This window comes from Trachypithecus francoisi, unplaced genomic scaffold (genome assembly GCF_009764315.1).
Source record: "Trachypithecus francoisi isolate TF-2019V2 unplaced genomic scaffold, Tfra_2.0 Lachesis_group10, whole genome shotgun sequence".
Classification (NCBI taxonomy): Eukaryota; Metazoa; Chordata; class Mammalia; order Primates; family Cercopithecidae; genus Trachypithecus; species Trachypithecus francoisi.
Genome location: NW_022681455.1, coordinates 38,278,549 through 38,302,097, shown reverse-complemented (window position 1 = coordinate 38,302,097; position 23,549 = coordinate 38,278,549). Strand labels below are relative to the sequence as shown.

The 23,549-nt window shown below is 42.3% G+C and overlaps 1 protein-coding gene across 1 annotated transcript in view; it reads left to right on the top strand.

Annotated features, from left to right (window-relative positions):
• BTBD9 (BTB domain containing 9) overlaps positions 1–23,549 on the top strand; it is a 500,126-nt gene that overhangs the window by 390,882 nt on the left and 85,695 nt on the right. Inside the window, exon 9 of the mRNA XM_033217041.1 lies at positions 17,554–17,661. Within this exon, the coding sequence (XP_033072932.1) occupies positions 17,554–17,661 (108 nt within the window). The remainder of the gene's footprint in view (positions 1–17,553; positions 17,662–23,549) is intronic.

Below are 23,549 nucleotides of genomic sequence, written 5' to 3'. Positions count from 1 at the left end.
AAATAATATCTTGTCGATAACAGCCCTACTAGTAAAATAGGAAAATGGCTTTGTCATGATCGTGTTCACTGTAGTGAGATTTTAGCTGTATACATTGACTCAGAGACAAGCAGAAAATTCATGGAGATTAGTTGCATCTATTTGGGAAGAACGTGTTAAACAGTCATCCATTTAAAATTGGTTTCATTAAACAGCCTAAATGAGTAGTTCTGTTAAAATGCCAAGTACTGTAAGGTTTTTATTGTTCTGTGGTCAGAGACTGCCCTGGCCAGCTATCTTGTAAAATGCTTTTTATAATCACAATAGACAGAGCTGGCAACAGGATAGATCTGTACAAATCCATTTTCTCCTGGTGACCAACAAACAGCTCAGCACTGTGTACTTAATTGGTGTGTTTTAGTCTATAGTGTCATCTTCCTCTGTAACTGATGTATTATTATTTTATTACTGTCATATTAACTGCCTTATCAATGACTATAAAACTTTATTTTTTTGACATATTGTTTATTGACTTTAAATGTCTCTGTAATTTCTTCAGCCTACCCTGCTGCTTCCATCCCCTTTAGTAGGGATCTAGAGGGTAGTGGTCAATGACTATCTTATCAGTTTGAGAATGTAGCTCGTGGGTACCGTATCAGTTCAGGGCGTAAGGAGGGTTTGGGAATGGGAATGGTTTTCATTTTTAATTGGAGCTGCTGCTGCTGCTGCTCCCCCGCCCCCCAACATTTTCTTTGTAGTTCTTTTAGGAGAAATACCAGAAATTTAGGGTGAAAGACAAGCCAAGAATTGCCACTGCAGTTGTCACAGTAACAAAAATGAGATTGTGACTACAGCACAATCTAAAAGTTCCATGTAGAATTCACTGCATTAAAATCTATTGAAACAACAGAAGAAAGAGACTTTAGACATTTCTAGGCTAAGCTCAGCCTTAAACTGCATCTTTATTTCTTACCTTGGTGCCATAACTCTTTACTGCTCAAATAGAACAGCTTTAGTTTTCTGTCTGTGCCTGGGGTTGGTAAAGTTTTTCCATAAAGGGATAAGTAGTAGATATTTTAGGTTTTGCAGGCCATACAGTCTCTGTGGTGCAACTATTCAACCCTGCTGAGGGGCATGGCTGTGTTCCAATAAAACTTTATTTACAAAAAATAGGCATCCATAGGCTGTGACTTACCAATGTCTAATCCATTCAGCTCCTTTCCTCACTAACATTTCTGGCCCAGACAGGTAAAAGTGAAGAGTTAGGGAAGTTCATTTGCCCCTCATAGTTTCAAAAGAATGTGAAGAAGAATAATAAGCCTGTTATTGAAAGGTAGGAATATTAAAAATCAGCATTTAGTTTGGGGACAAGATACAATACCATGACCACTGGGTTTTTCCTACTGTGTTTTGTTATTGAATGCGCCTTGTGGGCTGCCACAAGGAGGGGCCAATAGGAAGTCCTTGCAGATAAGGCTTCAGTCCCCAACTCTGACCTCAGAAGAGCAGTTCTACTTTTATCTGTTTTAGATATGGAGATTCTGCCAAGATGTTGTTTGTAAAAGAGATTCTGCTGCTAAAGAATATTTTTTAAAATATTGTTTTATATTTCTTTGCAAGTTGTATAATGCCTCTTTATAATGGATACTTCATAAAACTGCCAAAGATTTATCATATATCATATACTTTGTAATTAAAAGGGAAAAATAGACTTGAAAAAGGAATCGCAAATCACGTACACTAAAATCCATCTCCCTCCTTTCCCCTCTCCCCCTGCCACCCACTTCCCAGATTGTAAATCTGAGAGGATACAGCTGTGGAGCAAGACAGAGGCGGAGTTGGGACTCCTGCCTCCTATCTGATGCCACTGCCATTCATTACACATTCCAAGGAATTGTGGACAGGAGCCTTGTCCATCAGAGGCTCAAGGAGAGTCCTTGGAACCCTTTGTCGTCCTAATAGGCTAAGGAGGCCGGGCGCGGTGGCTCAAGCCTGTAATCCCAGCACTTTGGGAGGCCGAGACGGGTGGATCACGAGGTCAGGAGATCGAGACCATCATGGCTAACACGTTGAAACCCCATCTCTACTTAAAAAATACAAAAAAACTAGCCGGGCGAAGTGGCGGGTGCGTGTAGTCCCAGCTACTGGGGAGGCTGAGGCAGGAGAATGGCGTAAACCCGGGAGGCGGAGCTTGCAGTGAGCTGAGATCCGGCCACTGCACTCCAGCCTGGGCGGCAGAGCGAGACTCCGTCTCAAAAAAAAAAAAAAAAAATAGGCTAAGGAAATAACTAGTAACTTCACTGGTTTCCTCTTATCTGCTCATGCTACCTCTTCCCTTTGGCTGCTAGGAGCCTCCAAGCTCCTCAGTTCCCCCCAGGCTACTCCTGTGTATCCTTTGCACACAGTTCCAGCACCAGCTTCTTGGAGGTTACTTCAGGGATATTTCCCAGCCCCTGACACCCAAACAGTCTCATGTGTGACTCAGATAGGCTGGGGTCCTCTTCTGCTCCACTGCAGAAATATCAATGCTGGCTCTTGGGGATCCAGTGCCAGAGTGGGAGGATCCTGAGAAATCTGAGATCTCACCCACCTTTGGCATGATGTCTTTCCTGGCTTGTGAAAATTCCTGATCTTTTTTGTCTATACCTTCCTGAATGGGAGTCAGGGCAGTGATACAGAGAGGTAGTGGGGGGCGGGGGGTGCTTGCATGGGCATTTGATGCCTGCATGGCACCAGGACTGTGTTCTCAGGATGCCCATGTAGGTCCTATCAGCCAAAATTAGAAGGAAGTTAAAAGGGGTCCAGAAATAGGATTATAAGGCATAGGATTATAAGGCATAAATGTTTGTTCTTGATGAGGAAGAGTGAGCCGGCTGAACAAAAGAAACAGTTGAATTTGCAGAGTGCAATATTCTAATGAAGCCTCATGCTCTGCTTGAGTCAATGTCGCAAGGTCTAGCTGCAGCAGGGCCTTAGCTGGATAGGAGTGATTTATTCATCTCTGCTTCCATCACTCAGATTTCCTTCTCTCAGTCATCCAGTGTCTATCATCGGAAAGCCTGGTTTCTGTAGAGGAGTTTACCCTAGTAGCTTGCCTGGAATACATTTTGAAGGATTAGTGTACATGGCACAGAGACTGGCCTCTGTGCCCAGTACACTCTGGTGAATATTCATGTCGGCACCTGGGAGGGTTATTTCTTTTTTTTTTTTTTTTTTTTTGAGACGGAGTCTCGCTCTGTCACCCAGGCTGGAGTGCAGTGGCCGGATCTCAGCTCACTGCAAGCTCCGCCTCCCGGGTTTACGCCATTCTCTCGCCTCAGCCTCCCGAGTAGCTGGGACTACAGGCGCCCGCCATCTCGCCCGGCTAATTTTTTGTATTTTTTTAGTAGAGACGGGGTTTCACCGTGTTAGCCAGGATGGTCTCGATCTCCTGACCTCGTGATCCGCCCGTCTCGGCCTCCCAAAGTGCTGGGATTACAGGCTTGAGCCACCGCGCCCGGCCGGGAGGGTTATTTCTAGAAGGCAATTCTTGCAGAATACATTCCAAAGAGGGAATGCTTTTCCTGTCTGATGTTCCCTCAACCAAACAAATGTGGAAGAGGGGAAGCTACTCTGCAGTTCTGGGGAGCATTCATGAGACAGAAACAACATCCTCACATCTTCTGCAACAGTGGGGAGACCTGCAGACCCTCCCTTTGCAGAGCCTTTGCCTGGGCCTCCTGTTCAGTATAGGTGATCGCAGGGAAAAGAAAAAAAAAAAAGCAACTGCCCATTTAGCCTTTGGTCCTAAAACCCACACCAGTTTGGCTTAATTACAGCTGTTCAGCAGTTAGGAAAGCTAGTGTTATTAATGTTCAGCTGAAAACGTTTCAATTAAAACTTGTGATCCCAGCTTCGAAGACCTGGATCAAGAAAACTATACTGAGTGGCCAGTGATCAAAAGAATTACACTGAAAAACTTAATGAGCCATTTTTTCCTCTAGCTATTACAAAAAAAATACATAAAATATTGCTTTATTTTTCTGGCTTCTCACCATTCTTCAAAAGATTTATCACACAGTTACATATTAAATTGATTAATTATCTTTTGTTTATAAGAATTTATAGTTGGTAGTTAGGGTTTTCACCTTTATATACTGGTGGAGATGTTGCTATTATTTTTCTCATTAATGCTGTCTTTTTTAATGGTAAGTCATGTACCACATAGAGAATTATGATTTATCACACACCTCAGCTTTCAAACAGGATAATGTACTTATTCTAAGTGTTTAAATTGTATAGCACTTGCAACTTATTATAGTTTTCTTTTGTGTTTTAGAGGGTAGTTGTTATCATGTGAGAGCCTTCACAAACTATTTCATGAAAGAAGTCCATTAGAGAAGGGACTAACAGGGAGGGAATTCCAGAACAAGGAGATAGAAAGACAGACAGCATTTCATTGTCCATGACCCAGCGGAATAAACAGATTTGGGAATGCCGTGAAAGGAGGGCAGTAGTAACTTCGCTGAGCGAGAACCTGAGGGAGGAACGAGTCGCAGCTCACACTGGTGGTAAGGCTGAAGGAGGTCTGAATTGGGTAGGCAAGTGTTTTAAAATAATTTCTAGCAAGAGCTCAAGACTTTGTAGATTGTGCTCTGTGGGGAAAAGAAGATGATTTAAAGCTGGAGCAAAGGTTGAAACCCAGATCTGATTTGGGTGAAAAGGTCAGTCTGATAAGAAAGGGAAAGAGGTGTGGGAAAATAGTACTGGTTGTGTTAAGGGAGACCAGAGAAGAGATTTGGTAAGAACAAAAATGGAGAGATTACATGATTGAATAGGAAGAGATTTGCCGGTCGTTCATCCCTGCTGGAACATCCTCCTGACTGTAATGTTCAGAGTTGAGCCTTCCCACCTGTTTGCCCTTCCTTTCTTTCCCTTTGTCACCAGGTCAAGAGAATACAAAGATCTGCATGTAGCTAAATTATGAGTTATCCCATAGACACAGATTCTTGTGAAAACTTGACCCAAGGGAGCCGGGCGCGGTGGCTCATGCCTGTAATCCCAGCAATTTGGGAGGCCAAGGCGGGCGGATCACGAGGTCAGGAGATCGAGACCATCCTGGCTAACACAGTGAAACCCCGTCTCTACTAAAAAAAAAATACAAAAAATTAGCCGGGCGCGGTGGTGGGCACTTGTAGTCCCAGCTACTCGGGAGGCTGAGGCAGGAGAATGGCGTGAACCCGGGAGGCGGAGCTTGCAGTGAGCCGAGATTGCGCTGCTGCAACCCAGCCTGGGCGACAGAGTGAGACTCTGTCTCAAAATAGAATAAAATAAAATAAAATGAGAAGAAAGAAAAAGAAAACTCGACCCAAAGGAATAGGAAGGAGCCATGGCACTTACTAAATTTCCCTTTGGCGCTGCTTCTTTGGTGCGTTGTAGGCCATGCATGCGGGCACATATTAGCATGTGGTCAGAGGATGGGCAGGAGAATAAGCTCAGTGGATGAAATAGCAGTCAGAATGGATATTTTTCATAAACTTTCACTTATGTGAGACTCTCCAAAATGGTGTTGGGACTAGGGGTGAAGTACTGGCTGGGGGAGGTTATTTTTGCATTGAAACGTAATTCAGTCTATAGAACACTGAAGATACTGTACAGGAATAAGTGACCTGGTTTTTTGAGGAGTGATATATCTTTTTTTTTTTTTTTTTTTTGAGACGGAGTCTCACTCTAGCCCGGGCTGGAGTGCAGTGGCCGGATCTCAGCTCATTGCAAGCTCCGCCTCCCGGGTTTACGTCATTCTCCTGCCTCAGCCTCCCGAGTAGCTGGGACTACAGGCGCCCGCCACCTCGCCCGGCTAGTTTTTTGTATTTTTTTTTAGTAGAGACGGGGTTTCACCGTGTTAGCCAGGATGGTCTGGATCTCCTGACCTCGTGATCCGCCCGTCTCGGCCTCCCAAAGTGCTGGGATTACAGGCTTGAGCCACCGCGCCCGGCCGAGGAGTGATATATCTATAGTTGCCTCTCTGCCTCTCCTCTTTCCATCATAAGTCGCCTCTTCTGCTCCCCATTTCTCCTTCATTTTTTTTTTTGTTTTGTTTTGTTTTGTTTTTTTCTGAGACGGAGTCTGGGTCTGTCGCCCAGGCTGAAGTGCAGTGGCGCGATCTCGGCTCACTGCAAGCTCCGCTTCCCGGGTTCATGCCATTCTCCTGCCTCAGCCTCCCGAGTAGCTGGGACTACAGGCGCCCGACACCACACCCAGCTAAATTTTTGTATTTTTAGTAGAGACGGGGTTTCACCGTATTAGGCAGCATGGTTTCAATCTCCTGACCTCATGGTCCTCCCGCCTCCGCCTCCGCCTCCCAAAGTGCTGGGATTACAGGCGTGAGCCAATGCGCCCAGCCCCCCTCCTTCGGTTTAACTCACTAGAGCTTATGATGTGGAAGACATTGTGCTGGGAAATACCAAGGTCAATAGCCATGCCTGGTCCCTGCGCTGTAGAAGCATGGTCCAGTGGGCTCTCCTGAATGGACTTGGTTTGAAAAGCTGAAGGGAGGGGCTACCGGATGGTGTCATGCAGGGAACCTGGAGCCAAGGTGATTCTACTCCCCTACCTGTTGAATGAAGGCCCACAATGGGGCCATTTTGTTTCACAGGAGTCATAAATGTTAAGTAAAAATCCAAGAATTCTTAACACTCAGCTGTAGATTAGTACATTTTGAGCTCTTTTAATATGTCTGTCTGTTCTTATCGCCCTCCTAATCATTTCATAGAATTGAGGACAGAGAACAGAAAAGCTCACACAAATGCATATTGCCTTCAGCTATTAACAGAAGAAACTGATTCTGGCCTTTTAAATTCACAACAGCCCGTAATAGCCTTTCTAGCAAATGAAGCTAAAAGCCAGCTGGACCTGATGCCTGGGAGCTAAGCCCTATGGTCTGGGCAGGACCTCGGCGTTTCTGCCTCTTACACATCCTTTTCTGATCCTGCGGGTGAGCCAAATCAGGCTGATCTCACTGATTGTATATACTCATCATGAGGAGGAAGTTGCTAGGATCAAGGCAGATGGCCTTGCTGGAGAGGGGAATTGATGATGCCAAATTTAAACACGGGGAAATATCTGTAAAAGCTGCATACCTGCCTAGTGTGTCACTGCCCAAAAAGTCTGTAACATATTGTGGCTTCACCTTTTAAAATATCATAAAACCATTTGAGGGGTTCCCAGTATTTTTGATGCCAACATTTTGCTTAAGGAAGGGGCTGTATTAGAGTCACTTTCCAAAATATAAGAATGCTTTTCTTCTCAAGGGCTGTTTGGCCTGGACAAATTTTATCATATTTCCACATTGAAAGCATAAAATGAGATAATGTTCTTTTTTTCTTTTTCTTTTTCTTTTTCTTTTCTTTTCTTTTTCTTTCTTGACTGAGTTTCGCTCTTATTGCCCAGACTGGAATGCAGTGGCATGATCTCGGCTCACTGCACCCTCCTTCTCTCGGGTTCCAGCGATTCTTCTGTGTCAGCCTCCCGAATAGCTGGGATAACAGGTACACGCTGCCTCACCCAGCTAAGTTTTGTATTTTTAATAGAGACGGGGTTTCCCCATGTTGCCCAGGGTGGTCTTGAACTCCTGACCTCAGGTGATCCACCCACCTCGGCCTCCTAAAGTGCTGGGATTACAGGTGTGAGCCACCATGCCCGGCCGAGAATTTTCATTAAATTTGACTGTGTAGTATGAAGTCTAGATCGTAAGCCTGGGGCAAAATTTATTTGTTAAAAGAAAAAGAGTTTGTCAAGTGATTAAATAATCTGTAAAAGATTGCTTGGGCAGTGTTTAGCCCATGTAAGAAAATTAACCAGGAAACTTAGAAAAATAGATTTGCTTTGAAAGCAGGAAATGTGCTGATTATAAATTTTTTTTTTTTCCAAATGTGATAATGTATGCAAAAACATTTGGAAACTAGTGAGGTCTGTGTGAATGTGAGGTGGGACTATGATTAATTGTTCACCATTCATTCCACACTCAGTATCTAATGAATATTGCAGCTGCAGCCATGCTATTTGGTAATGTGGTATTAGCTTTTATGTTATCACCTGAAACTTGAAATTAAAAACTTAATCCTTCTAAGAAGTGAAAAGATGGTCTTAGTTAGCTGTTAAAAGTTGGTCATTTTAGCCAGGCATGGTAGCTCATGCCTGTAAGCCCGGCACTGTGGGAGGCTGGGAGGATCACTTGAACCCAGGAGGCGGAGGTTGCAGTGAGCCAAGATTGTGCCACTGAACTCCAGCCTGGGCAACAGATTGAGACCCTGTCTTAAAAAAAAGAAAAAAAAAAAAAAAAGATTGGTAGTTTTGTATTGTCTTCAAGTTTTGGTAAGTTTTGCCCCATCTAGCTATCCACAGTTATATCCTCCAGTCATATTCTCCATTGATACGTTACCACTTTCAGATAACTTACCTAGATTGTACTATATCTCTTATGGTATGTGGGCTTTAAATAAATAAAAAAAATTATACTATATCGAATGTAAGATTTCATGAGAAAGAAAATCCCTCCTATCCCTTTCTCAATGAGCCAGCCTACACAGTGGAGCCAAAGTGTATACTTGCCACCTCCTCACATTTTTGTAATCCTGGGCTTCAGTTGACTAAACACAGAAACTACATATGCCAGACACCCGAGAGCTTCTGCTTGCCTTTTCTCTGGCTACCTGCAAGAGAATATTGTTAACCAGTGCCATTGTTTCATCCCCTTTTAGAGAAATCACCCTCCACGTCCCAGATATGAGAGATTAAACACTACGAGACAGTAGGTAGACTCTCTGATGTCCTTTGACTAATGCACTTCCCAAAAACCCATTCCATCTGATGAGCAGCCGGTTTTTCCCTCCTCCTGCTATTAGGAGACTGGTGTTCCCTTTGCCCTGAAAGGTCGTGGCCCATTCATAGGCAGGCCTCTGCAGTGGCAACACCTCAGGAGTTCTCATGTCTGGAATCTTCAGGGCAGCTGCCTGGTCTACTTCACACACTTTTGAGAAAACATTGTTACTGGGCTCTAGGCTCCCGCTGAGAATCTCATTTTGGACTTGGCATCCTCCAGCAGATCTTCTCAGCTGGACCGTGCTCTCCACCTGAGGGCAAAGCCACATCATCGAACCCTGTGACAGCTGACAATAAGGAGCCCTCTCATCTTTGGGAAAGTCCCTCTTTCTCACCAGCAAAGTTGTTTATCTGAAGCTGTATTAATTCCTTCTGGAAGCTGTTACAGGCTCCCTCCTGCCCCTCAGTGGCAGAGATTAGAATAGGGCCCCTAATGTGTTTGTCTTCTGCTTCTCATCTAGAGGAGCGGGAACGGAACTTTTCCGATTTAGGTAAAAGTGCTGAAGCTTCCCTTTGTCAGCACAACTCCTTGCCTCTCTCCCTCACCTTTCCAGCTGTCGCATCTGTTCTTTGCATCATGACCTCCAGTCTTTCTCTGTTCTGAACATCAGTCTACCATCTCTGATCCCACTTACCTCCTCAGCAGCCTACAAGTGGTCATTACTTTTCCTGGCCCTTCATTCCTTGACCCTGGCCTGTATCCTTCTTGTCACTGTTGGCCCTGCTTCCCCAGTGCCACTGCTGAGGAGAGTTATAAACTACACTGATCATTCCATCTTTGCAAGGCTCTCTCCCTATAGCTCCACTGATACCACTGAGCCCACTCCAAAGCCTGTTTTGCCTTGCCACCGTACACCACAGTCTTACTGCTCTCAGTTTCTACATAGAATCCTCTTTCATAATTGAATGAAAAGATTGCCATTGTAAGGGAGGTTTCCCACCACCCCTGCACTTTACCTCGTTGTCTCTCTGGTCCTGTAGCCATCACAGTATCATTGCCATCCTCATTGCCATAACATCTACTCTTACTGAGTACCTTTTCTGTCCAGTGCACTCCACTAGGAGCTTATCTTTGGCCCTTTTAGTTCCAAGTAACAGAAACCAAGTAAAGATATCTTAAGCCACAAATGGTAACTTTATTTAAGTGATTAGAAGATTTTTCATGGACTACTAGGGCAGAAACTTGGAGGCCCCTAGTAGATTTTGAAACCAAACATTGGAATCTGTCAGGACCCCAGTAGCTCTCCCTGGACTGCACAACCTGTGGTCTCTGCTTCTCACTGCAGATGTCTTTCTTTGCTTCTGTATGCCTGTGATCAAAGAGACTCACCCCCAGAATGCCTATATTTTCATCATCTCATTTCAAGTGAACAGAGCACATTAAGCTGGAATCTCACATAATTCTAAATTTTTGAGAAAGGAAATCTGATTAGCCCAGCTTCCAAGTCCAGAGGATAAACTGAGCTCAGGAATCTCCCACATCCACCTTGAGGTTGGTCTGGAAATAGTTGTCAAAGACAGGAGTTGCTGTGTAACATACAGACATACCAAAAAAACCTCTGCGTATGCTATAACAGAATTATTAAATCTTAGAACTGGAAGAGTGCTGAGAAGTCATCAGATCTCAACATTTAATGTCACAAAGGATGAAACCAAAGTATAAGTAAGTTAAGTGACTTGCCTAATGTTACTTAGTAGTTATTCAGTAAATATTTTTTGAATTGTTGAATGGAAGACAATTATTTCTGAGGAACTTAAAGGATCTTTACCAAAGAATATACTGTATACATTTTTGAGGTCAGGAGTATCTTTGACTTTAACTGAAAGATTAGGAATGGATTTGATCAGAAGTTATTGCACTATCACTAATATCCTGGTTGCTGATCTTCCTTTAGTTTGTTTTCACCCAAATGAGAAAATTTAGCAACAGTGGCATTATGGTCCCAGGCCTTCCAGTGGAATTTCCCACAAATGATGGACAGTTAGAAACAGGCACAACAGGCACTTGCTTCTGGTCTAAAAGGCACCAATTCAGTGGAGAAGCTGTTGACCTCAACTGTTAAACCTCAGCCATTGTTCACAATCTGGCACAGTGTTAATCCCTTAAGAAAAGAATGAAAAAAGTGCCATTCAGCACAACATAGTTTGTCATTGCATGCATAATGCAGACCTTCCAATTAGAATGCTACAATGTAGAAACTTTCTTCACAGACTGATGAGAGAAAAACTATTTTAAAGACGGGAAAACTCAGTCCACTGGGTTTGCCTTGAGTCACTTCTGACTCAAGCCACAAAGACAAGAGTTTTGAAAACATATTCGCTATTGAATTTTGTATCAAAATACCAGCAAGGAGAGCAATTAGTTGCTGTAAACTGAACCCCTGGTAATCAATGGTATGCAGCCAGCCAGAGCATTTATGGAAGATGTAAGCAAAATCACATCTGCTAATCAATTAAAAGAAAAAAAGCCCAGCTCTTCACTGCTTTTAGGGAAACTTCACAGTGAGAATAAGGGAAGACGGAGGAGACAACATATATAATATCACTAGGCATTTCATGCTGGGCTCATTAGTTAGAGAGGTTTGTGGCAACAGTTAAACACCAGCCTGGCCTGCATCGATAAATCTTGGCTAGCAACTTCCTTTATTCAGCCGCTTTTGAAAATGGCTTCTGATCTATGGGTGGAAGTGTGCGTTATATGTTTAAGGAGCTCATCTCAGTTAAGGTCATAGAGAGTGTTTGTCCTGGGCGAGCTCACCATGCAAACATTCCCAGCTACTTTACAAGTCAGAAATAGCTCTCTGTTGTTGCAGGCACAAAGACATAAGAATACACTTTTCAGGCAGCCAAAGAAATGAAGGGAACTGGTGGAACAAAATTCCTCTCAATGGAAAAGCAAAGATTGAATCAATTTTTCCTTTAGTGTTCTTCAGCTGCAGTTGCCTTTTTCAATCAAATCAACAAAGGGGTTTAATTCCTGCCTAAGCCTAAATTCCAAGCAAATATGCATCCTGGGCATGAGTTAGAAGTCCTCTTTAAAACTTCAGCATGTAGGTTGAGTCTGAGCTCTAGGCTCGATGACCTGAGATCCATCAGTGTCCCTTTTCTGCTCAGGAGTCACCATGACCCCACATCTCCAGTCCCTGAGGACTCTTAATAGAGGAATAGAGAGAGGATGTCTCAACCAGTATGAGCACTTGGCTGCTGTTCAGAAAAAAAGAATTTAGGCCAGGATAAATTATTGAGGTAAAGATCGATAGACTAGGCTAATAAAAATTAATACCTTCAGCATGCAAACTATGATAGGCAGTAGATTAATATCTTTAAATATAGAGGACATTTTGTAAGTCATTAACAAAAAGATAAATATAAGTAGAAAATGGATAAAATGTTCAAGCTCAATAAGTTAAAAATTGCAGATTAATGAGATATTTCAGCTATCAAATTAGCAGTATTTTTAAACATAATACATAATATTGGTGATGATGCACAGAAACAGGCATTTGTTATGCAATGCTGGTAGTGTTAATATAAATTGGTATAGGTTTTTGCTTGGGGTTGGGGGGAACAGAAGTATACAGCTATTTTATGATATATATCAAAGCCTCGAGATGTTATATGCCCTGCTCCAGGAGTTCCACTTACAGAATCATTCAAAGACAATAATCATAGATTTAGTTTAAGAATGTCTATCACAAAATTTTCATAATAGGCTGGACTCAGTGGCTCATGCTTTTAATCCCAACACTTTGGGAAGCTGAGGTGGAGGGATTGCTTAAGGCCAGGAGTTGGACACTAGCCTCGGCAACAAAAAATTTTTTTTAAATATCAGCGGGGCGTGGTGGTATGCACCTGTAGTCCTAGCTACTCAGGAAGCTGAGGCAGGAGGATTGCTTGAGTCCAGGAAATCGAGGCTGCAGTGAGCTATGACTGTGCCACTTCATTCTCCAGCCTGGGCAACAGAGCAAAACCCTGTTTCCAAAGGAAAAAAAAAAGAATTTTCATAACAGTGAAATATTAACTGCTTAAGTGTCTAATAATAGATTGATTAAATAAAGTATGAGACATCCATACAGTGAAATACTATTCAGTACATATGATGTAGAAGAATATCTGATGATACAAAAAGATATTCATAATAGACCATTAAGCAAAAGTAGCCAGTTACAAACCATATGTACTGTGTGTGTATGTTTTAAAAGTTACTGGAATTTCAGATTACCTTCATTTTAAAATAATAATTTGCCTTGAAACAAATTGGAGGACTTTTATAGAATAAGCTACTTACAGAGCATGATATATACACCTTAAAATTTTCCTCAAATATGTTATCACTCCAAGAATATCTACTAGAACATATATGATACTCATAATTTATCCTCCATTTTTTTATCTTCTCCATATCTCATATCCTCAAGGCAGTCATTTTCCATGAAATATTTGGAGATCTGGTTAGGTTCTATCCCAAAAGGGACTGACTGTTTTCATTTCAGTCCTCTGTAGAAACACTAGCTTATGATTATCTAGAAGGATAGGGAATATGATAAACCTGGCTCTCCATAAATAATTTAAAATTCTATTGGGGAAAGTAACCTCAACATTATCTCCCCTAGTTTTTAGAGGAGATAAGTTAATAATTTTAGAGAATTATTAATTGATTTTAAGTTTTCCCCTAGTTTTACTCTACTATGTCAGAGTTATGAATGATTTCAATCCAGAACATATATGGAACATATGCCATGAACAGAGCCCACATGTTTGAAGCAGAGTTTTTAAAAAGAGAAAGATAAACATCTTTCTAAAGTTCTTATAATCAAAATGAGAGCCAAACATAGAAGCAAAAGATACACTTTTAAAAGTTACTCAAAATAAATATAAATTAGCATAGGCTAACTGCATAAAAGTGCTCAGAGACTAGGATAATATTTGAGGAAATGACTAATGAAGGAAATGATTCATATTCTTATAAGCAAATTAGTGTAATCTAAGAGTAGGATTTTGGGACACTTAAGAACAACAGAGTGGAATCCTTTCTGATTCATTCAGGGTACTTTGAGAGATTAAACACTCAGGTGTATTAAAGAGAATCAGTAGGTATCATCTGCTAATGCTTTCCAAACCCATTTAACAGTTTTCTCTACTTAAAAGAGGAGTTCAAAAATATTAGGTAGTATGGGTTTAGTAATTGATAGCAAACAGAATTACAATAGAAAATAAAGAATGAAAGGGAAGGTGAGCCCTTTAGGAGGCCAGGCAAGAGGGTAGCTTGAGGCCAGGAGTTTGACCCCACCTGGCCAACACAGTGAGACCCTATCTCTACAAAATAATCTTTTTGTTTGTTTTTTAATTAGCCGGGTGTGGTAGTGTGTGCCTGTAATCCCAGCTACTTGGGAGGCTAAGGCAGGAGGATTGCTTTAGCCCAGGAGTTTGAGGCTGCAGTGAGCTATGATTGCACCACTGCACTCCAGTCTGGGCAACAGAGAGAGAAGCTGTCCCCCCAACCTCCTCCAACAACCAAAAAAAAAAGGTAAGGGTAGAGGAAAACAGAAAATACAGGCAATCCTAGTCCTCAGTAATAGCTTTATATATGACACTAAAGTGAACTTGTGCAAAGGATTTTCACTGATTATAATCATAAGATTAGGGGAAAATAATAAAAACCACTTTTATAGAGTGATAGATTAGAGGTTGTAAATTGGGAACCAGATATATAAACTAGAGTAATGGAAACATTTGACAGTGAGATTACAGAAATGGGCTTTTGGTGAAGGTACCAGGTGAGAACCTTGTATCGTTTCCATCACTTAGTTACTGTATGAGTTTAGACAGGTTACTTAACATGCTTTAATCCTTACACTTTCAGTGTCTGTAATTTCATAATAATAATGCTTGCTAAGAAGATATTTAGAAGGATTTTAATAAGACAAATTGTATAGAGCGCTTAACATAGGGACTGATACACAGTTAACATTAAAGAAATATTAGCCATCATGATCATTATTATTGATTTTTTTTTTTTTTTTTTTTGGAGACAGAGTCTCTCTCTGTCGACCAGGCCGGAGTGCAGTGGTATGATCTCAGCTCACTGCAAGCTCTACCTCCCAGATTCAAGCAATTCTCCTGCCTCAGCCTCCCAAGTAGCTGGGATTACAGGCGCCCACCACCACGCCTGGATAATTTTTTGTATTTTTAGTAGAGATGGTGTTTCACTATGTTAGCCAGGATGGTCTCTATCTCCAGATCTCGTGACCCACCCGCCTCAGCCTCCCAAAGTAATAGGATTACAGGCGTGAGCCACCGCGCCCAGCCATTATTGTTGTTGTTAACAAGAATGTATTTGCTCAGCAACCACTGACTGAGTTTAAGCTCCATGTAAGACATTCTGTCAATGGTATAGAAAAAATCAGTAAGACATAGACACTGCCTTCAAGGAGCTTACTATCTATGCCAGCTGGTAGAGGAAGCAAACACATATGACCAACTATAAAGCAGTAAAATATATAGTTTGTATGAGAAGGACTTTTAAGGCTGAAATAATAGAAAACAATATCTGTCTTCCCTGTGGCACTGTCAGAAGCAAAATACTAATCCTGTACTGCAATGCTCAGATTCTTTTCTAAAATTATTTTTTAGGCCAGGCATAGTGGCTCATGCCTGTAATCCCAACACTTTGGGAGATTGAGGCAGGTGGATCACTTGAGGTCAGGAGTTTGAGACCAGCCTGGCCAACCTGGTGATACCCCATCTCTACTAAAAATACAAAAATTAGCTGGGCGTGGTGGTGGGCACCTGTAACCCCAGCTACTCGGGAGGCTGAGGCAGGATAATCACTTGAACCTGGGAGGCAGAGGTTGCAGTGAGCTGAGATTACGCCATTGCACTCCAGCCTGAGAGACAGAGTGAGACTCCGTATCCAAAAAAAAAAAAAATTATATATATATATGTAAAATGGAGGAGTAACACACACAGAGTGAACAGATCTTTTATGTATAGCTCAGTGATTATTTACATGCATAACTACCACTCAGATCAAAATTAGTACTTTTCCAGGATTCTAGAAAATTCCCTTTTACCCTTTCCTAGTCGATACCTCCCCCAGAGCTAACCACTATTCTGATTCCTGTCACCAACAGATACATTGTCTGCTTTGAGCTTCATGTAAATGGAATTACACAGTTAATGCTTAAGTTCTTATCTGGGCAGAAAAGGGGGTTAAGAACAGGACCAAGGTAATCAATTTCTAAATAATGAAAGTTTTGCAAATGAATGTATGGTTGCCTGTATCTCCAAATCAGATAACCCTACTACAGCTATGTAAAAATCCTGGTGAGAATAAGAAGGAAGCTAAAACATGATAATAAAGGTGATGGGGTTATAACCAATTAGAAAATACTATAAGAAATATCAATTAGACCAGCACAGCGGCTCACACCTGTAATCCTGGCACTTTGGGAGGCTGAGGTGGGAGGATCACTTGAGGCTAGAAGTTTGAGACCAGGCTGGGCAACATAGTGAGACCCTGACTCTACATAAAATTTAAAAATCAGCCAGGCATGGTGGTGCATGCTTGTAACTACTTGGGAGGCTGAGGTAGAAGGATCACTTGAGCCCAGGAGTTGGAGGCTGCAAGGAGCTATGATCACACCACTGCAGTCCAGTCTGGGCAGCAGAGTGAAAATGTGCTCTAAAAATAAAAATAAAAATATCAATTAGGCTGGGCACGGTGGCTCATACCTATAATCTCAGCACTTTGGGAGGCAAAGGTAGGAGGATCACTTGAGACCAGGAGTTCAGGACCTGCCTGGGCAACATAGTGAGACTGTGCCTCTACAAAAAAAAATAGTGTGCACCTATAGTCCCAGCCACTCAGGAGGCTGAGGTGGGAGGATCACTTGAGCCTAGGAGTTGGAGGCTACAGTGAGCCTCAACTGTTTGCACCACTGATTACTCCGCTGATCACACCACTGCACTCCAGCCAGGGTGACAGATAAACACCTTGTCTCTAAAAATAGAAATGAAAAATAAAAATCTGTTCGAAGTTACAGAGTCTCCCATGAGCAGTGGTCAGCCGAACCAACTGGAGAGGAGAGCTAGAGGAAGCTGGAAGGGTGATCTGGGGACATCTCTCTCCTAAACCAGTCTAAAGAACTTTGCCACCAGTGGGGCAGAGGCTGCCTGGGATTGGGGGACTTTTGAAAAAAAACTAAAGATTAAAAGCCTCTCACTGCAGACTGACTTGGCTTTTCTCTTCATGCTTTTTTGGGATTCACTTTGTCCAGTCTTAGAAATGTGCTGGACAGGCCGGGCGCGGTGGCTCAAGCCTGTAATCCCAGCACTTTGGGAGGCCGAGACGGGCGGATCACGAGGTCAGGAGATCGAGACCATCCTGGCTAACACCGTGAAACCCCGTCTCTACTAAAAAAATACAAAAAATTAGCCGGGCAAGATGGCGGGCGCCTGTAGTCCCAGCTACTCGGGAGGCTGAGGCGAGAGAATGGCGTAAACCCGGGAGGTGGAGCTTGCAGTGAGCTGAGATCCGGCCACTGCACTCCAGCCTGGGCGACATAGCGAGACTCCGTCTCAACAAAAAAAAAAAAAAAAAAAAAAAAGAAATGTGCTGGACAAAGGAGGTGGGGTGGGAGGGATATGCCCGCAGCCTAAGGAAACAACCAGTTAAAATGTTTACAGCAATCTTACGTTTTTCCCTTTGTTCAGGTTACTACTGTGGGATTGTGATGATCGAAGCTATAGCTACTACGTTGAGGTTTCTACCAACCAGCAACAGTGGACCATGGTTGCTGACAGAACTAAAGTGTCCTGCAAGTAAGTTGTGTCTTTTCAGGAATTTATTCCTATTGAAAAGACAGTCTTCCCAGTGGATTGGGAGGCTCCAAAGAAGAGTCATAGAATCACCAAATTACATTCTTACTTGGAGATTGAAAACACACTCCAGTGATCTTCTCTTCAGTTTTGACTATTAAATACTTATATGAAATTTACTTGATGTCACCAAATACTTATATGAAATTTACTTGATGTTCTCTATTCTGTGGTGTGAATTTGACTCACACTTTTGAAAATGGCATGTGTGCCTAAATAGGGAAAAAAAGGATACTTTCCTTATGCAATCCTCTCTCATAACCCCCCGCTCCACCCTGCCGCAGCACCCACCACACACCACACTTTTTTTTTTTAATACTTTAAGTTCTAGGGTACATGTGCACAATGTGCAGGTTTGATACATACGTATACATGTGCCATGTTAGTTTGCTGCACCCATCAACTTGTCATTTACATTAGGTATTTCTCCTAATGCTATCCCTCCCGCAGCCCCCACCCCCCGACAGGCCCCAGTATGTGATGTTCCTTTCCCTGTGTCCAAGTGTTCTCACTGTTCAACTCCCACCTATGAGTGAGAACATTTTTTAGGATTGTTTTCTTCCTTAGAGAACTTTGCTGAAGCAATATATACTTTAGTAGTTATTATGGAGCTCTATCCTATTCCCCACACTCATAGCATTCTCAGGGCTAGCGTCAAATTTATTTATCTCATCTCGTTGTTAACTATGCTGTTACTCAAACTAAGGAAAGCCTTGTACCTTATTTCTCCACATGCAGACAGAGGCATTTAATGCATATGGCACTGGGGCTGTTTGGACTTGTCTGCTTGCAGCCGAAGATAGGAAGAAGGAGTCTGCAGGTTCTGAGCAACCTAGAATCATGGTACATGAAAAGAGCTCAGTGCCTCTTTGTGTAGAGCCAGAATCTCTAAGAGGCAAGGTGGAGCAAATGTGTTTCTCTTTTTCTTTTCTTTTTTAAATTGAGATATAATTCACATACCATAAAATTTACCCTTTTAAAGTGTACAATTGAGTGGTTTTTAGTATATTCACAGTGTTGTGCAACCACCACTGCTATCTAATATTCCAGAACATTTTTATCACCCCAAAAAGAAACATTTTCCCCATTAGCAGTCACTCCCCATTTCCCTCCAACTCTCCCAGCCCTAGCATCCAGTAATCTACTTTCTGTCTTTTCTTTATGGATTTGCATACTCTGGACATTTCATATAAATGGAATTGTATAGATGTGACCTTTTGTTCCTTGCTTCTTTCACTTAGCATAATGTTTTCAAGGTTCATCCGTGTTGTAGCATATATCTGAATTTCAGTTTTTTATGGCTGAATAATATTCCATTGTATGCATATACCACATTTGCTTATCCATTTTTCAGCTGATAAACATTTGAATGGTTTCCACTTCTTGGCTATTATGAATAATGCTGCTATGAACATTCCTGTACAAGTTTTTATGTGAACATATATTTTTGATTCCTTTGGGTCTATATCTGAGAGTAGAATTGCTGGGTCATAGGGTAACTCTGCGTTTAACTTTTTGAGGAACTGCCAAAATTTTTCACAGCAGCTGCACCATTTTACCTTCCCACCATTAATGTTTGAGGGTTCTAATTTTTCCACATTCTCACAAGTACTTGCTATTGCCCATCTTTTTGACCATAGCCATCCTAGTGGGGATGAAGTAGCATATCATTATAGTTTTCATGTACATTTCCCTCATGGCTAATGATGTTGAGCATCTTTTCATGTGCTTACTTGGGGTAGGGGCACGGTCTCACTCTGTTGCTCAGACTGGAGTGCAGTGGTATGATCAAGGCTCACTGTACCCTCAAACTCCTGGGCTCAAGTGATCTTCCCACCTCAGTCTCCCAGGCAGCTGGGACTATAGCTGTGTGCCACTGTGCCCAGCAATTTCTTTTTTTTTTTTTTTTGAGATGGAGTCTTGCTCTGTTGCCCAGGCTGGAGTGCAGTGACCGGATCTCAGCTCACTGCAAGCTCCGCCTCCCGGGTTTATGCCATTCTCCTGCCTCAGCCTCCCGAGTAGCTGGGACTACAGGCGCCTGCCACCTCGCCTGGCTAGTTTTTTGTATTTTTTAGTAGAGACGGGGTTTCACCGTGTTAGCCATGATGGTCTCGACCTCCTGACCTCGTGATCCACCCGTCTCGGCCTCCCAAAGTGCTGGGATTACTGGCTTGAGCCACCACGCCCGGCCAAGATTTCTTAACAGTATTAATGATGACTTGTTTGATGCAGTGTCTGACACCATCACCATTATTATTTTAGTAATTATCAGCACATATATATATGTTGGTTAGGTTAACTCTTGCTACTGTAACAAATAAGCTTTAGTATTTCGGTGGCTTAACACAATAGTTTGTTTCTCAGTCATGGGACAGTCAGTATGTGTGTTCATAGTTAAGTGATTTTCCCAGAAGTGACTGAGGAACCCAGGCAGCTTCTTTCTTGTGGTTCTGCCATCTAGTTCCTCCTCAGCATCAGCCACATTTAGCTAGCAGGAGACAGAATAGAGAGGGTACACGTAGTTCTGAAAAGCCCTGCTTTACGGGTAGCATACATGACTTCCACTAACATGCCACTGAGATAAACTAGTCACATTGCCATACTAGATGCTGATATGGCTGGGAAATGTAGTCAATTCCTGGTTGGAATCAGTGGAGCACAGATCTTGTTACCATCTCAGCCTCTTCTTGCAGAAGCAGAGCTAAGTTTTAAATCCAGGTTTTTGCCACTATACCACATTGCCTCTTAGGCCTCAAAACACTGCTAAAGAAGACTGTACCAAGCTAGATGATGAAAAGGGGGAAACAAAGTGGTTAATTTATCCCAAGCTCCTGGAACCGTTTTTATAAAATAGAAGGGCCTCCACGGCCCATGAACAACTATGCATTTGTCTTCCCAGAGTCTTTGCTAATTGGGTCCACAGCTCCCAGACCGGACCTTGTACTTCCTCAAAGCTTGTCATCTTGTATGTATCTTACCCACCACGGGTCTCTTTTGTCATTTATTGTTGTAAACTGGATTCCTCTTCTTTTTTATGTCCCTCTGTTAAAGGTTGACATGGTTTGGCTCTGTGCCCCCACCCAAATCTCATCTCGAATTATAATCCCCACATGTCGAGGGAGGGACCTGTGATCCCCATGTGTTAAGGGAGGTGACTGGATCATGGGGGCAATTTCCCCCATGCTGTCTCCATGATAGTGAGTGAGTTCTCATGAGATCTGATGGTGTTAGAAGTGTTTGGAAGTTCTTCACTCTTCTCTCTCCTGCTGCCTTGTGAAAAAGGTTCTTGCCTCCCCTTCACCTTCTGCCATGATTGTAGGTTTCCTGACACCTCTCCAGCCATGTGAAAATGTGAGTCAATTAAAGCTGTTTGTTTACAAAGTTACTCAGTCTCAGATATTTCTATATAGTAGTGTGAAAACGGACTAACACAAAGGTGCTATACAATGTGGGTGTTTTGTTGTTGTTGTTGTTGTCGTTGTTTTTTGAGACGGAGTCTCACTCTGTCACTCAGACTGGAGTGCAATGGTGTGATCTCAGCTCACTGGAACCTCTGCCTCCCAGGTTCAGGTGATTCTCCTGCCTCAGCCTCCTGAGATTACAGGTGTGTGCCACTGTGCCAGGTTAATTTTTGTATTTTAGTAGATACGGGGTTTCACCACGTTGGCCAGGCCAGTCTTGAACTCCTGACCTCAGGTGATCCGTCCACCTTGGCCTCCCATAGTGCTGGGATTACAGGCATGAGCCACCGTGCCCGGTCCAGTGTGGGTTTTTAACAAGAGCTGATTGACTAACTATTGATCAGGTACATGTCATATTCATTTTGTATTTAGTTAAATGGGGACTTTTTTGGTTTCAAAGTCTCGTTCACTCATTAGATCCTCTTCTAGTAGCTTTGCATTAAATTATCAACATATTTTTCTCTTTTTAAATTTTTTATTGGTGGATTTAAATAATTTATATGTTTTTAACTTTGTATTTTAGCACTTAGATGCGATAGTAGTGTTTTACAAATTATTAAATAAATAATACATTAGAAGAACAGAAATAGTAGTAAGAAGGCAAATGCCTGTTAACCCTGTAAGAATCAATGGAACCAGAGGTTATGATTTTATGTTTATAAGCGTAACTTGAATGTATTGTACCTCCCTTTTTCAAGTTAGGCCTTAAGAAATGTAGAAGATATGTAAATGATAAAAGGCAAAAGGTTTTTCTTTTTAACTAATATGCTACAGAGCAGACCTCAAGAGAGGATTCTGTTAGTTTCAAGAATTGTAGTCTGCTCTTTATTGAAATAGAGTACGTGAGTTTATAAATGAAATTATATGGAGTTTTCAAAGATCATAGCTCCACCTCTTGATAGCATTCTACCTAGTAAAGAAACAAAAACATAGGTATTTGCTGTCCTCTGAAAAATCCCTGGGGAATGAGATTCTCCAGTGTCTCTGTTAGTTTCTCTGCTCCAGGAGTGGGATATTTTCCTTCATAGCTCTCCTAAGTCTCTTGGTTTGTTTTCAGGATAAGCAGTTATTTTCTATTATAGATAACTCTGTTTTTATAGTGAGTAATTTTTTAAAATTACATTTTACCCCTCTTTCTTCATACAATCTAATCCTGTACCCTTTGACCTGTACCCTTTATTTTAAAAGCTCTCACTTTTTTTTTTTTTTTTTTTTTGGAGACAGAGTCTTACTCTGTCACCCAAGTTGGGGTGCAATGGTGTAATCTTGGCTCACTGCAGCTTCCGCCTCCCAGGTTCAAGTGATTCTCCGGCCTCAGCCTCCCAAGTAGTTGGGATTACAAGCACATGCTACCATGGCTGGCTAATTTTGTGCATTTTTAGTAGAGATAGGGTTTCACTATGTTGGCCAGGCTGGTCTTGAACTCCTGACCTCAGGTGATTCACTCACCTTGGCCTCCCAAAGTGCAGGCGTGAACCACCGCACCTGTCTGAAATATTTTTATAGTCGAGAAGTTTTAAAAACTAAAAAAATGGTCGACAGTAGGCTGGCTGCAGTGGCTAACACCTGTAATCCCAGCACTTTGGGCAGCTAAGATGGGCGAAAGCCCATCTTTAAAAAAAAAAAAATTCACACCTCTTTTATTAACTTAACTTTACTAACTCCTTGATATAAAACAAATGAGAAATTTAGCTCATTTAACCATCCCTCATTTTTGTTAGTTATGTTTTTTAGTTCTGTTAGTATTTATCTTTTACAATTAAATAATATACTTAAACTCTATTATTATAATAATTTTTTTTTTTGAGGCGGAGTCTCACTTTGTTGTCCAGGCTGGAGTGCAATGGCGTGATCTCGGCTCACTGCAAGCTCCGCCTCCTGGGTTCACGCCATTCTTCTGCCTCAGCCTCCCAAGTAGCTGGGACTATAGGCGCCCGCCACCACGCCCGGCTAATTTTTTGTATTTTTAGTAGAGATGGGGTTTCACTGTGTTAGCCAGGATGGTCTCGATTTCCTGACCTTGTGATCCGCCCGCCTTGGCCTCCCAAAGTGCTGGGATTACAGGCATGAGCCACTGTACCCAGCCAAACCTCTATTATTATTATTATTATTTTTTCTGAGACATAGTCTCTCTCTGTCACCCAGGCTGGAGTGCAATGACGTGGTCTCGGCTCACTGCAACCTATGCCTCCTGAGTTCAAGTGATTCTCCTGCCTCAGCCTCCTGAGTAGCTGAGATTACAGGGGCACACCACCACACCTGGCTAATTTTTGTAGTTTTAGCAGAGGGGTTTCACCAATGGGATTTCACCACATTGGTCAGGCTGGTCTCGAACTCCTGACCTTGTGATCCACCCGCCTTGGCCTACCA